A 12889-nucleotide genomic window follows, 5' to 3' on the forward strand; every position below is an offset into this window, starting at 1 on the left:
AAGCCATTAGGAACCCGAGCCGGGAGCGCGGCCCCGGGATTAGTCACACACGGTTTGTTTGCTTTATTAAGTATCTTTTTGCCATGGAGCCAACAAACATGGGATTGACTCGGGAGCTCGGAGCACATCCCGATCCCGGCGCTGTCCCATCCCTCGGGGAAGAAACAGCCATGTTCCTTGGCTTTTCCCCAAAAACAGCAGCATCCCTCAGCGTAGCATCCGTGTGGGTTTTGGAGGCCAAGGCTCCTTTTTTTCCCTGCTCTTCTCCTTTCCAAGCCCATTTAGGACTGGAAAACCTCTGTCCAGAAGTGGGTCTCACTTTCCAGGGATTTGTGGGGTTGTCCTGTGCAGAGCCAGGATTTGGAGTTGCTGATCCTTGGGGGGGGGGGAGGAGGGGCTTTTCAACTTGGGATATTCTGTGATTCCAGGAACTGGGATGGTTGGACCAGGACCCAGCCCCAGGGGGTTTCCTATCCCCACAGTCTCGTGCCGTTATTTTTCCTCTTCCCTAATTTCGTTTCCTTTCTTTTTAAGGCAGTTTTCAGGTGGAGGGATTTGCTTTTCTCCTCGTTAATATTTTGGGAGAAATTCCTCCATTTGAATTCCTGTCCTGTCACTGCCTTTTCCAAGCATTTGTCTTTGGTCCGGGATGTGTTCTATTTGCGGGTGAGATGGGAAAATGAGGAAAATGGAGTCAGGAGCCTCTGGAGAGCCAGGCTGGGAGAGCTGGAGGTGTCCACCTGGAGAAGGGAAGGATCCAGGGAGACCTGAGAGCCTCTTCCAGGGCCTAAAGGGGCTCCAGGAGAGCTGGAGAGGGACTTGGGACAAGGGATGGAGGGACAGCACACAGGGAATAGCTTCCCACTGCCAGAGGGTTAGATGGGATATTGGGAAGGAATTCTTGGCTGAGAGGGTAGTGAGGTGCTAGAATGGAATTCCCAGAGAAGCTGTGGCTGCCCCATCCCTGGAAGTGTTCCAGACCAGGTTGGAGCAACCTGGGATAATGGGAGGTGTCCCTGCCCATGGCAGGGGGTTGGACTGGGTGATCTTTCCACTCCCTTCCCACCCAATCCATTTCAGGATTCCATGTTGCTCTGAAACCTGGGATTTTGGAGTAACGGCAGAGCCACAGCTCGACTTGCAAGTTGTCCCTTGGCTTCTGACAGAGGTGGAAAGTCACGGGAATGGGGGGCTTATATGAATTTTTAGTGGAAAAGTAGCACCATCCCCCTCCCAGAGCCACGATATCCGAGTGTCCGTCTGCATCCCAGCCCTCCTGCTGCTCAGCACCATCCCAACCTCCAGCAGATGAGCTCCTCGCTCCGGTGCTGGATCCCCGGGAGGCAGAGCTGCCAAACCCTTCTACCTTTTCTTGGAGAGCTCTCCCAGGGCTCAGCAGGGATCCCGTTCATCCCAAAGGTCAGCACGGGGAACCGCTCCCGTGTCCCCAGAGTCACGTTCCATGAAAAGGGCAGGAGCTCCCCCCTTCAGAATGATCCTGAAACCCTCCCGCTGTTTCCTTTCCCGGTGGATTCATCCCGTTTTCTCCCCCCCAGATCCGTGCAAAATTTGAGTGAGGAGGTTTTCCGGGTGGGCATCCAAGTTTGGAAGGAGCCATGTGGTTGGAAAAACACACTTTTCTTGTGGAGAGGGTCCCCAAGGGAATGTTGGCGTTGGGAATCCTCAGCTGTGCCGGGTGGGATGGATTGAGTCCCACCATGGATGTGGTGCTTCCTGGAAAAGCCAGGCTGGGTGGGATGGAGCATCCTGGCTGAGAGTGGGACTAACAGGGCTCCCAGACCTGCTCCCACCCTGCATCCCTTGGGATTCGCTGGGATGAGCTCTCTGGATTGCTGGGTGTTGAGAATAGTTGGAGATCAGAGAGAGGTTGTTCCTTCTCCACCAACATTCCCGGTCACCCCGAGGGAAATCCCACCTGAAGGCATCTCCTCTTCCCTGCCTGCATCTCTTCCCTGCCCTTTCCCACTGCCAAAAAGTGCTCTTTCCCAGCAGGAAGCCTTGTGGGGAAGCTCTGGAGCACTGATGACTCCTCCCTCCCACCGGAGGGTCTGAAGTGCCAGAACTTTTAGGGATGAACATCTCAATGCCATCATTTTTCCAGCCCCATTCCATGGCTGCACTAAGCTTCCTTGGATGGGAGAACATCAACCAAGCTCATTTCCAATCCCTGGGCAGAGCAGGTTGAGCTCCAGCCTTCAACCACCTTCATCAAGGCCGGGCAGCAATCCCAAAATAAGTCCTAAAAGGACTTTATTCCTGCTCTTCCCTGCTCCTTCCCAAGCCCTGAGAATGTCTGGGACAACCGTGCCCTCTCCAAAACCAGCTTCTCCAGCCCAGTTAACCTCTTTGGGGACCTCCCAGCATGGCCACCTTGGGGGTAAATCATTGCCATCAAGGCTTTGGTGGCAAACTCGCTGCATCCATAAAATCACTTGGATCCATAAAATCCCTTGGAAAACTGTGGGTGGGCGTGGAACATCCCGGAGAAGAACGTTATTTGTGAGAGTGTTTTGCCTTGGAGTAGGATTTGGATCCGGAGAAGGGAACACCAATACATCCTCCCCTCCCTTTAGCGAGGTGTCGGTGGCACCTGCAGGAGCCTTTCCCGTGTTCCCAGGGGGTTTTTCCCGCTTTTCCCGACGCCTCTCTCTCCTTCCCCATCAGTGCAAGAAGAAGCACACGCTGGTGTGTCCCGACTTTGCCCGGAAGGGCGTCTGTCCCAAGGGTGGCCGCTGCAAACTCCTGCACCCCCAGAAGAGGCGGCATCCCAAGGAGGCAGGAGGAGAGGGAGACCACGCCGACCCCCCTTCCAAGTGGAGATGGATCAAGGAGGAGCCGGACAGGTAGGAAAAAATGGGATGAACTCGTTTTTGCTGGATTAAACGGTTTCCTTCCCGACCTGCTCCGGATCTTTCCTCTTCCGGGTCTTGTGTCCTGGTTTATTTTAAGGTTTTTATTTTATTTATCCTCCTGATGGAGGGAGGGTTGGGCAGTGTCCGTGTTGGAGGGAGCTGATGGAGAGGGAAGAGAGGATTTGCCCTTGGGAATGCGCCATCCAGGGCTCTGGCAGCTCCAGGTGTCTCCGAGGCTTTTGTGGACCTGGGAGATGGAGGAGCCCTGATGGGGATTCCCCGCTGCTGGAAGTGGTCCAGCTTATCCATAGCTCTGGGGGGAAAGCTGGAAACCACCATCCCTCTTCCTTAAATCCATGTGGAGAGCAGAGCTGAGCCCTCGGCACAGCACGGAGGGGTTGGATTCACTGCTGGGTGGACACGGAGGTACCAGAGGCTTTGGAAAACAGTTGGATGCTGGGTTGGGTCCTTGGAAGCTCTCTGAGCTCTTCCTGGTGGTTTTGGGTGCTGGGATGGACCTCCAGGCAGATGATGGACACGTTGATCCTCATCCTCACAAGGAGATGGATTTCCTTGGCCCCTTCCTTTCCCTGACCCCCAGCCCTTCCTGCAGGACATTCCCAATGGAATTCAAGCAGTTCCTGCATCCCAATGGAATTCAGTTTAAAGCCAAAGAGGGGATTTGGCTTTAAAAGCTGAAGTCTCAAAGTCCTGCTCCGAGTGGGAGGAGAAAATGCGGAGTCGGGCGCTCGGCTTCTCCGCGGCTCTTCCCAGCGGGAGGTGGGAGCGAAGGTGGGATGGAAACACAGGGATCTGGGAGCTGTGCCAGCCTGGTCCAGGCTCCTTCCCGGGCCTGGGCCTCGTCCTGGCCCTGCCTTGTAAGGTAGCAGAGGGGGGATGAGCGCTCAGCAGGTTCTCCCAACTTATCCCGGGTGACAGAAGAGCCTTGGAATGACACCCAGCTCAACGTTCCCGGTGTGAACGGGGTGTTAAAATAGCTCCCTGTTCTTTTTAGGGAAGGAGGGATGAGCGCAGGGCTGGGTGACTGGGAGGCTCCTGGCATCCTCCTGCGGGGATGGGAGCACACCCTGGCTTGGAAGCTGCTCCAGAGGGGTTTTTTTTCCCTTTATTGGCACCGTGGTGGGAGATGGGAAAGAAGCCGGAGTGTCGGTGGTTTGCCTGGAAGAGAGAGGTGGGGTTGGGAATGAGCCAAGCCCAGCGGGACATCTCCGAGTCATCCCTGCTCCCCTTCCCTCTCTTCACTCCCAGACAGGAGCCTCCATGAGAATCTGAGGAGCTGGAAAACTGGCAGGGAAGCTCAGGGCAGGGAATCCAGTTGGGGAGGGAGGAGCTGTGGCTGAATCCCTGTGGCCTCCAGGGATACGGAGCGGCCTGGGATGGAGCCTGGGAAACCCTGGGCCACGTGGTGCCATTCCCAACGTTGCCAAGTGGGATTGTTTCATTTTTTGCTTAATATTTGTCCCATCTGCCTCCTGCAGGAATGATCCAGCTCAGCTCCGCGACGATGGGGAAATTCCCGGACCTTCCAGTGCGGAGCAGGAGGGGAAGTTTGGGAAAGAAGAGGATGTCAAGCCAACGAGCTGCCTGCAGAAGCTTCCATCCTTCATCTCCCTCGATCCCCGGAATATCCCGGATTCCGGGGCTGCAAAGTGGAGAAGGATGAGGATGAGCCGGAGGAGAAGCCAGGTAGGAATCACATCCTCTTCTTTTCCTTCCGTGTGCTCCGAGCTGCTCCCGTTTTCCTAGCAGGAGGGTTATTCCCTGCTGCTCTCCATGAGTTTTGTTGGGGTTGATGTTCCTCGGGAGTCTCCAAAACTCCCAGTTTCACACTGGGAGTCCAACTGGGTCTCCCATCTGGGCATAAATCCTTGTGTTTGCTCCTGAAACCACGTGGGAGGATTTTATCCCATATTTTATCGGTCAGCTCCTTCCTTTTCCCATAAATTCCCCAAACATGAATCCAAACCTCATTCCCATGATGGAAGCACAGCAGTGCCTGGCCAGGAGGGTGTTCCAATGGGATGCACCACTGGACCAACAGAAGGACCTTTGGACTGTCCATTCCCACGGTTTTCCTGGTAGGAAATAGCTTGGAAGTTTGGAAATCCAAACATCCCAGTGGGAAATGGGATGGGGTGTTTGACAGGCTACAAATTGGAGGGAAAAGCTGCTTTAATCTGGAATTATCCGCTTTGGAAATGGGTAGAAATTTTGGGGAAATGCAGTTTTAGGATGAGCAGAACTCCTTGGGAATTTCTGACACGTGCTTTTTATCTCGGGAAAAGTTCAGGGAAACGTTTCAGTTTGAAACTGAGGGGGGAAAAAAGGGGAAACTGTTGGAACCGTGAGAGAAACGTCTTTGTTTCTTTCCAAAGAGGCTCCCGGTGGAGTTTTGCTGCATTTCTGCTTCTCCAACGTTTTCCTTGGTTCCTAATTCTGGAAAATCCAGTAGGGAATGGGACTTTGGGCTGCTCCAGGGCTGTTTCTCCAGGAGCAGAGGTGATGGAGGTGGCAAGGCAGGGAATATGCCTGCTTCTTCCCAGCGCTGGCCGAGAGGTTTTTAGTGGGATGTTGCTCCTCACTTCCCTTTTCCTCTTCCATCCTTCTCCAGAGGGATGTGCAGCCTCTGGATCTCACAACAGGCTCGCAAATCACAGGATTTTGTGGCAGGAATGATGGAATTCCCACCCCCAGCTCGGCTGGCACAGGATGTGGCTCAGTAGGAGCCCTTCCCATCCTCAATCCCTGCTTCCTGTGTAGCTGGAGCGGGATCCCATTGGGAGAAGGGATGAATCCAGCACCAAATCCAGGCTGGAGCGGGCACCAAGAATCTTCAATCACTTCGAGCCAGGGAGGGGCGGAGATGCCTGAACACTGTCGGAAAGAAGAATTCCCAGGATTAACAACATATTCCCGAAGTCACAGGAGTGCACTTCGGACTGCAGTGTGGTGGGAACAGCGATGGGATAATTCCGGCTGGGAAAGCTCCTCTCACCTTCCCTTTACAGGGATTTCTCCCCCACTCCTTCCCTCTCCTTGACCCTGGTTCAACTCCCTTTTGATCCCGGCGGCGGGGCCAGGGAATTGTTCCCAGGGCGGGGTTTTTCTCTCCAGGATGAAGTCGGAGCAATTAATCCATGCATAAGAAGGCTGTTGAAAGTTGGATTGGCCGGGGAAGGCCCTGGATTACACTTGGCAACCTGGAAGAACTTGGCAGTGAGGTGTGTCCTTTTCCTCTTTATCCAGCGTGGTCCGTGCAGGGAAGGAATGATTTCCAAGGTTTTTGGGTGTGGGGAGGAGGAGCCGGTTCATTTGGGAATGTTGGGAGGAACTCCGTGGAGGTGAGGTCAGGGCACGCATTTCCCTCCGTGCTCCTTTGCCAGGGGGATCATGTGGCATCGAGAAAACAGATGTTGGAGGATCCATAGGGAAGGAAAACCGGGCAGGAATCACGGATGGCTGTAAAATCATCCAATGAGGAAGCAACTTCCCCGCCAAAGGAATGCGGCGAGTCTGGACACGGGGATGTTGTCCTGTGGGCTTACCAATACTTGGGTCTCATCCTACCCTCATCCAAGGAGTTTGGGGGCATGGGAGAATCCAGGGACTCCCAAAACCCAGCAGGAGAAGAGGAATCCCAAAAGGAGGTGGGATGAGACCATTGGTGCTGCTGAAGGACTGAATGCTCTGTGGTGACCACTTCACCTGGCAGATCCCTTCCAACTCAGAATATCCCAGGATTCCGGGATTCTGAGCTGTGTCAACGGTCAGGATGAGTCCTCGCGTAACCGGCATTGGGATTTTGGGGGTGATAATGGTGGGTTCTGCTGTGGAGCCGGAGTCAACACACAAGTTGTTGGGATCATAAATAAGGAGAGAGACAGGTTGTTATTATGGAATGAGCTGAATTCCCCCGGTTTAAACTTCAGAATTTGAGGAAAGTGCCCTTTAATCCTGGAACAGGATAAAACACCAGCTCCGTGCATGGCAGGAACGGGGAGGGGGCTTGGAAGTGACCTTTAAGGACCAGCGTGGGCAACAGCATCAGCTTGAAGGGGGTCTCAGTGGGGGTCTGGGCTTGGGATACAGGGAAAGGGGATGGAAAGACGGATGGGAATGCACGGAGCGAAACCTGCTGTCGTCCTCCTGCACGCAAGAGGAGCCTGAGAATTTGGGGTTGGAAGAGTAATTTGTGGACGAGGTGACCGGGCAGAGGTTGGACTTGATGGTCTTGGGTGGTCTTCTCCAGCCGAATATGATTCTGGGATTTGAGGGCGCTGAGCTTTCCAAGCACCTCCCAAAACGCAAGGTTGAACTCGACGATCTTGGGGGTCTTTTCCAGCCGAAATGATTCTGGAATTTGAGGGCGCTGAGGCTTTCCAAGCACCCCCTGTGGAATGGGGAGGGCAAACCCCTTCCAGACGCGGAACAACCCCGTGCCATCCAGCCAGGATAACGGGCGGGAAAACCGTCTCCCCTTCCCCTCCCACAGCCATTCCCAGGTAACGGCCTTTTCCATATTTCACCTCTCAGTTAAATCCCCCGTGCCGGAGCCTCGCGGCCCCTCATCCCGACTCAACCCATTCCGAACCCGAGCGCTAATTTAATTAGGAAGCCCCCATTTTAGTTAATTTGTTCGAGAAGAGATCGCCGCGAAACTCCCGGCGAGAACAGATGTTCCGCCTCTCCCCCGACGAACATTCCGGACCGCGTAATGGCTCCGCTCAGCCTTGTTTAGGAGAGAAAAGAGGATTTTATGGCTTCAAACGACCCTTTCTGTAAACATTTTACAGCTTCTCCGCGCGTCGGAGCGGCGATAAAACCCCGAGCAGCTCGGGCGGGGGCAAATTTGCCGCCAGACGGCCGCCATTTGATTGTCGTATTTCACGGTCGTAACGTTAATGGAAGATGCTGCTCCAAGTCTTTTTTTAACGGCCCCGCCGAGCTCCGGCTTCCCGGGAATTCGGGGGAGGTGAGGAGGCCACTCCCGGGTTTGTTTACGGCTTCAGCTTCCGGGGGAATCGCTTTGGAAGTGTGGGGGTTGGAAATGTGGGTTTGCTCCTCCTTTGGCCTGGACGCCCCCCCATGTGTGGTGGGTCATGATCCGACCATCCCCAGCTCTGGAGTCAGGATAGCCTGAGTTTGGGACACACAAGGTTCATCCAAGTCCAACTCCTTATGGCTTTGGCTTCTGGGGAATCACTTTGGAAGTGGGGGTTTTCTCCTCCTTTCGCCCCGACCCCAGCGGGGGGAACACGGTGGTGGTGGGTCATGATCCAACCATCCTCAGCTCCTGGAGTCAGGAATAGCCTGAGTTTGGGATGCACAAGGTTCATCCAAGTCCAGCTTCTTATGGGTTTTGGTTTCTGGAGGAATCACTTTGGAAATGTGGATTGCTCCTCCTTTCTCCTGGATGCTCCCCCCATTTGTGGTGGGTCATGATCAACCATCCCCAACTGCTGGAATCAGGAGCTGCCTGAGTTAGAGGCACACAAGGTTCATCCAAGTCCAGCTCCTTATGGGTTTGGCTCTGGAGGAATCACTTTGGAATGTGGGTTTGCTCCTCCTTTTTTCCAACCCCAGTGGGGGCAACTCATTGGTGGTGGGTCATGATCCAACCATCCCCAGCTCCTGGATTCATGGAATATCCTGAGTTGGGAACCCACGAGGTTCATCCAAGTCCAACTCCTTATGGGTTTGGCTTCTGGAAGAATCACTTTGGAAGTGGGGGTTTTCTCCTCCTTTCGCCCCAATCCCGATGGGGGGAACATGGTAGTGGTGGGTCATGATCCGACCATTCCCGGCTCCTCAAATCAGGTTAAGGGATATTTTCCCTTTGGGAATAAGGGGAGGAAAAGTGTTTTGGGGAATTTCCCCCGTGGCGTTAAACCTGGAGCATCCAGCAGGGAAACCTGGGATGGCATCCCTGAGTGAAGCCTCTTCCTGGAGCCTCTTCCTGGAGGAGATGAAACCCCTTGGTGGCATCGGGAGAGCGACAGAGCCTGAACATCCCATAGGGAAGGGAAACCCACAAAAATTCCAAAGTTTTTTATAACGGGATGGTGGAGCTTGGAAAAGCCACATCCCGTCACTTTGGGGCTTTGGGACATCTCCAGCTGCTTCCCACTTTCCCACTCCTTGGAGAAACCCACAGGAGTTGAGCAGGGAGAGGATTTGGGGCCCGGCACGGCCGCACCTCCTTTTCCCCTTCACCTGAAGGAGATTCCCTGCCTTGAGATCCCTTTAAATCCCTCTTGTACGGCAGCTGGAGGAAACAAATTGGGTTTTCCCTTCCCTGTGGGATGCAGCTGGAGCCTCTCAGCTCCGAAAACCAGGTTTTGATTGAAAAATCTAATGGGGCCACCTGAAGTGTGATTTACTGCCCCGTCCGCCCCTCGGACTGGATAATATATTCCGATTAGATTTCCTTCCTTTTCCCTCCTTTCTCCCGGAGAAGAGTGGCAAGTCCCCTCCGTCTGCTTGACACCTCCTTAAGCTCAGGCAAAATAAATGTTGATTTCCATCAGGGAAAAGGGGAGGGGGGGTGGAAAAAAAAAGTGCTGGAAGTCTGAATTCTCTGGCCAAAAAGCCTCCTGGTTTCCGACAGAAAACTCGCGCTCCGGCCGCGGTTCCTCTTCCTTCGGAAGCGGTTCAATCGTGGTAATGGGATAACAAAAAAAAAAATAATAAAAGGGGGGTTTCTCTTTTGCTACTTGATATAAATGATATACCTGGTTCCCAGGAGATGGATGGAGCCTCTTCCCAAAGGCAGGGAAAAGTGGGAGAAGGGGGGGAGAGAGGCCCAAGATTGATCACACCATTTGCAGGATCTCCCAAGCACAAAAGCGGAAAATGTCTTTTCCTTCGCCGGAGTTGGAAAAACGACTCCTCCTCACTCACCATTTGGTCTGGGTTTCCCACCCCTTGGAGGTGGTTTTCTCCCATCCCGTCGCTCTCCAGCTTTTCCAGGAGCTGTGTCTCCCTCCATCCCACAACCACTTTAGTCCTTTCACACGACCTGTTTTGGGTTTGTTCCCTTATTCCTGCCTGGGTGTTTTGAGGGATGTGTTTGGGATGAAGCATGGATGCTCCGACAGCGTCTGGGCTCCGTGCCGGCGTCGTGAAGTTAATTGTGGTCAATTTAAAAATCCCCCCAAAAACCCCCAGGAATCCATATTTCTACTTCTCTAATCATGTTTGATTTGAGGGGTCTTGTGGAGATCAGATAAGGAAGTTTCTCCGGCTCATCCAAAGGGAATTGAGCCCTTCCCACCATTCCCGCTGAACCAGGACCACAGTTGCTGGTGGGGCAGGAACATGGACATCCTGATTTTGGCCCCTTGGGATGACCACCAGCAGCTCTGGACCCTAATTCCAGCAACCAGGATGGGAGATATTAATTAATGAAGTTTTCTCAGGTTCATCCAAAGGGAATTGAACCATTCCCACCATTCCCACTGAATTGATGTGTGTTACTGGTGGGATGACATGGAGATGCTGGTTTTGACTCCTTGAGGTCCAGCAGCTCTGGACTTTAATTCCAGCAATCAGGGTGGGAGATATTAGTTAATGAAGTTATTAATTAATGAAGATCTTCACTAAGGAAGTTTTGTCTGGCTCATCCAAAGGGAATTGAGCCCTTCCCACCATTCCCGCTGAACCAGGACCACGGTTGCTGGTGGGGCCGGAACATGGACATCCTGATTTGGCCCTTGGGACGACCACCAGCAGCTCTGGACCCTAATTCCAGCAATCAGGATGGGAATATTAATTCATGAAGTTTTTTCCAGCTCATCCAAAGGGAACTGAGCCTTTCCCAACATTCCTGTTGAACTGATGTTGTGGTTACTGGTGGGACGACATGGAGATGCTGGTTTTGACCCCTTGAGGTCCAGCAGCTCTGGACTTTAATTCCAGCAACCAGGATGAGGAAAAATTTTAATGAAGTTTTTTCCAGCTCATCCAAAGGGAACTGAGCCCTTCCCACCATTCCCATTGAACTGACACTGGCAGGAATATGGAGATGCTGGTTTTGACCCCTCAGGGTGACCACCGGCAGCTCTGGACCTTAATTCCAGCAACCAGATGGGACACAATTCATCACTGAAGCTTTTCCGGTTCATCCAAAGGGAATTGAGCCCTTCCCGCCATTCCCACTGAACCAGGTTGCCGGTGGAGCAGGAACACGCACACCCTGATTTTGACCCCTCGAGGTGACGACCAGCAGCTCTGCTGGACCTTAATTCCAGCGACGGGGCGGGATTTGGAAATCCCAGTCCCGGAAAAACCCACTGTTTGGGGTCAGCGGAAAAAAAGGAGGAGGGTGTCGCGTTCCCGGGATCCGGATTCCGCTCCGCGCCAGTGACTAATCCCATGGCTGCCCCTGATGTATGGATGTTGTGTGAAGGGTGGGAAGGCGCTCAATGAGCCCTCCTTGTTTTCCATAAATTAGCTCCAGAACGTTGTGTCACTGCTGCGCCGCTCCACTCGGAGTCAGTTTGTTCATCCGAGTTGAAATTTAAGGAAAACTCTCGGAGATTCCCATGTTGTTGAGTGTTGCTTGGGGTCCTCTCCCTGCTCCTGCCTCCCCTGCCCCCCCAATCCTTCCATTCTGGGCTTCTCCGAGGTCCCGTGGTCTCACCTCCAACGTTGGGAATCGGGCTGTGGAATTTTGTGGGAATGCTCCCAAGCTGTGTGCTGCTCCCCCAGAACACTTGGAGGGGGTTTGGGCTGGATTCCCTCCATCTTCTCCATCACCTTCCCCCATCCTCTAATCCCAGGTGGGGGGGGGGAATTTTCCCACTAAACCTCCAACAAGCTGCGGGCCCGTTTTTTTTCTGGGAAACCTCTTGTTTTTCCAATCTTTCCATCCATCCTGGGGGACCACCGCTCTCCTTCCCACCCTTCACTTCCCCCACAGAACCACCTTTCCAACCCTTGGAGAAGGGAAAATGGGAGAACCTGCACAAAGGTTGGGTTGAAATGGGGGAAGGACTTCCCACTCGATCCATGGGATGTTCCTGTGCTGTCCTCTCCAAGGAGGTCACTTCCCAGGGGCTTTCCATGAGCATCCAGGCCCCTCTTTGGAGAAAGCAGAAGCCATCACCTGGGAATTCTGGGGATGGAGTATGGTTAATCCTTATTCCAGTGCTCTGCTCCTTCCAGCTCCAGCTCAGCCCCAAAGCAGATCCTGATGTTCATGTTGTGCTCCAGTGGGAAGGTTTGGATCCTTTTTAATTCTCTTTTTCACCCATAACTTGGGAATTTTTGCAGCAGATTGATGGGAAGGGACCTCCAAGTGCCCTGAGGATACTCAGGGATTTGGGGGAATGAGCCATCCTGGATGTGGCCAAGGGGGATGTGGAGCAGAAGAGGAGCTCAGGACACTCCCACTCCTTCATTCCAAGGAATTTCCAAGTTGACCTGAGCCAACCTCCAGGACTTTCTCCTCTTTTTTCCCTTTCCCCTCCCAGGCACCACCAAAAGGAAGAGGATTTTGCCACAGGAATCTTCAGAGGATCAGAGGACACTCTGTGGAAGGTGCCAGAGGTGAGGCCAGTGGGCGCTACCGGGGCGGAAAACCACCCACATTCCCAGTTTTCCGGTGCTTTAACCCCTCATGACTGGGCAAGGAGAAACTTGAGAGTGTCCAGGTGTTCCCTCCTCCCACCATCCCCTTTCTGTGCTCTCCTTCCAGGCAAACGGCTGCAGATCAAGCCCCCGGCTGTGAGGAATTCCCGATTTCCCGATCCCGGGATCAGCCGACCCGCTCAGGACTGGAGAGCCGGTACGACCTGGCACCTACCTCAGGACGCCATGTCCAGACATGGCACCCCCCTTTCCTCTCGCTTTTCCGGGACACCATTCGGACAAGGAGCAGCGTGGGAATACGCCTCTCATTCCACGGAATTCCCACAGGAAGCGGCTTCGTTTGGAATCTTTGAGTTGACAATAAATGACCTTTCTCCGTTGGTTTGTTGGAGGCAAGTCCTGCC

At 53.6% G+C, this 12889-nt stretch overlaps 1 protein-coding gene across 1 annotated transcript in view; it reads left to right on the plus strand.

Moving 5' to 3' along the window:
- The window catches only part of LOC116789380 (zinc finger CCCH domain-containing protein 3-like), a 116682-nt gene extending 103793 nt beyond the window's left edge, over positions 1 to 12889 (plus strand). The window contains 5 exon segments of the mRNA XM_032693171.1: positions 2686 to 2864; positions 4373 to 4503; positions 4506 to 4580; positions 12368 to 12443; positions 12592 to 12889. Coding sequence (XP_032549062.1) covers positions 2686 to 2864; positions 4373 to 4503; positions 4506 to 4580; positions 12368 to 12443; positions 12592 to 12838 — 708 coding nt within the window. The 3' untranslated portion in view covers positions 12839 to 12889.

This window comes from Chiroxiphia lanceolata, chromosome 1 (assembly GCF_009829145.1).
Source record: "Chiroxiphia lanceolata isolate bChiLan1 chromosome 1, bChiLan1.pri, whole genome shotgun sequence".
In the NCBI taxonomy this organism is placed as follows: domain Eukaryota; kingdom Metazoa; phylum Chordata; class Aves; order Passeriformes; family Pipridae; genus Chiroxiphia; species Chiroxiphia lanceolata.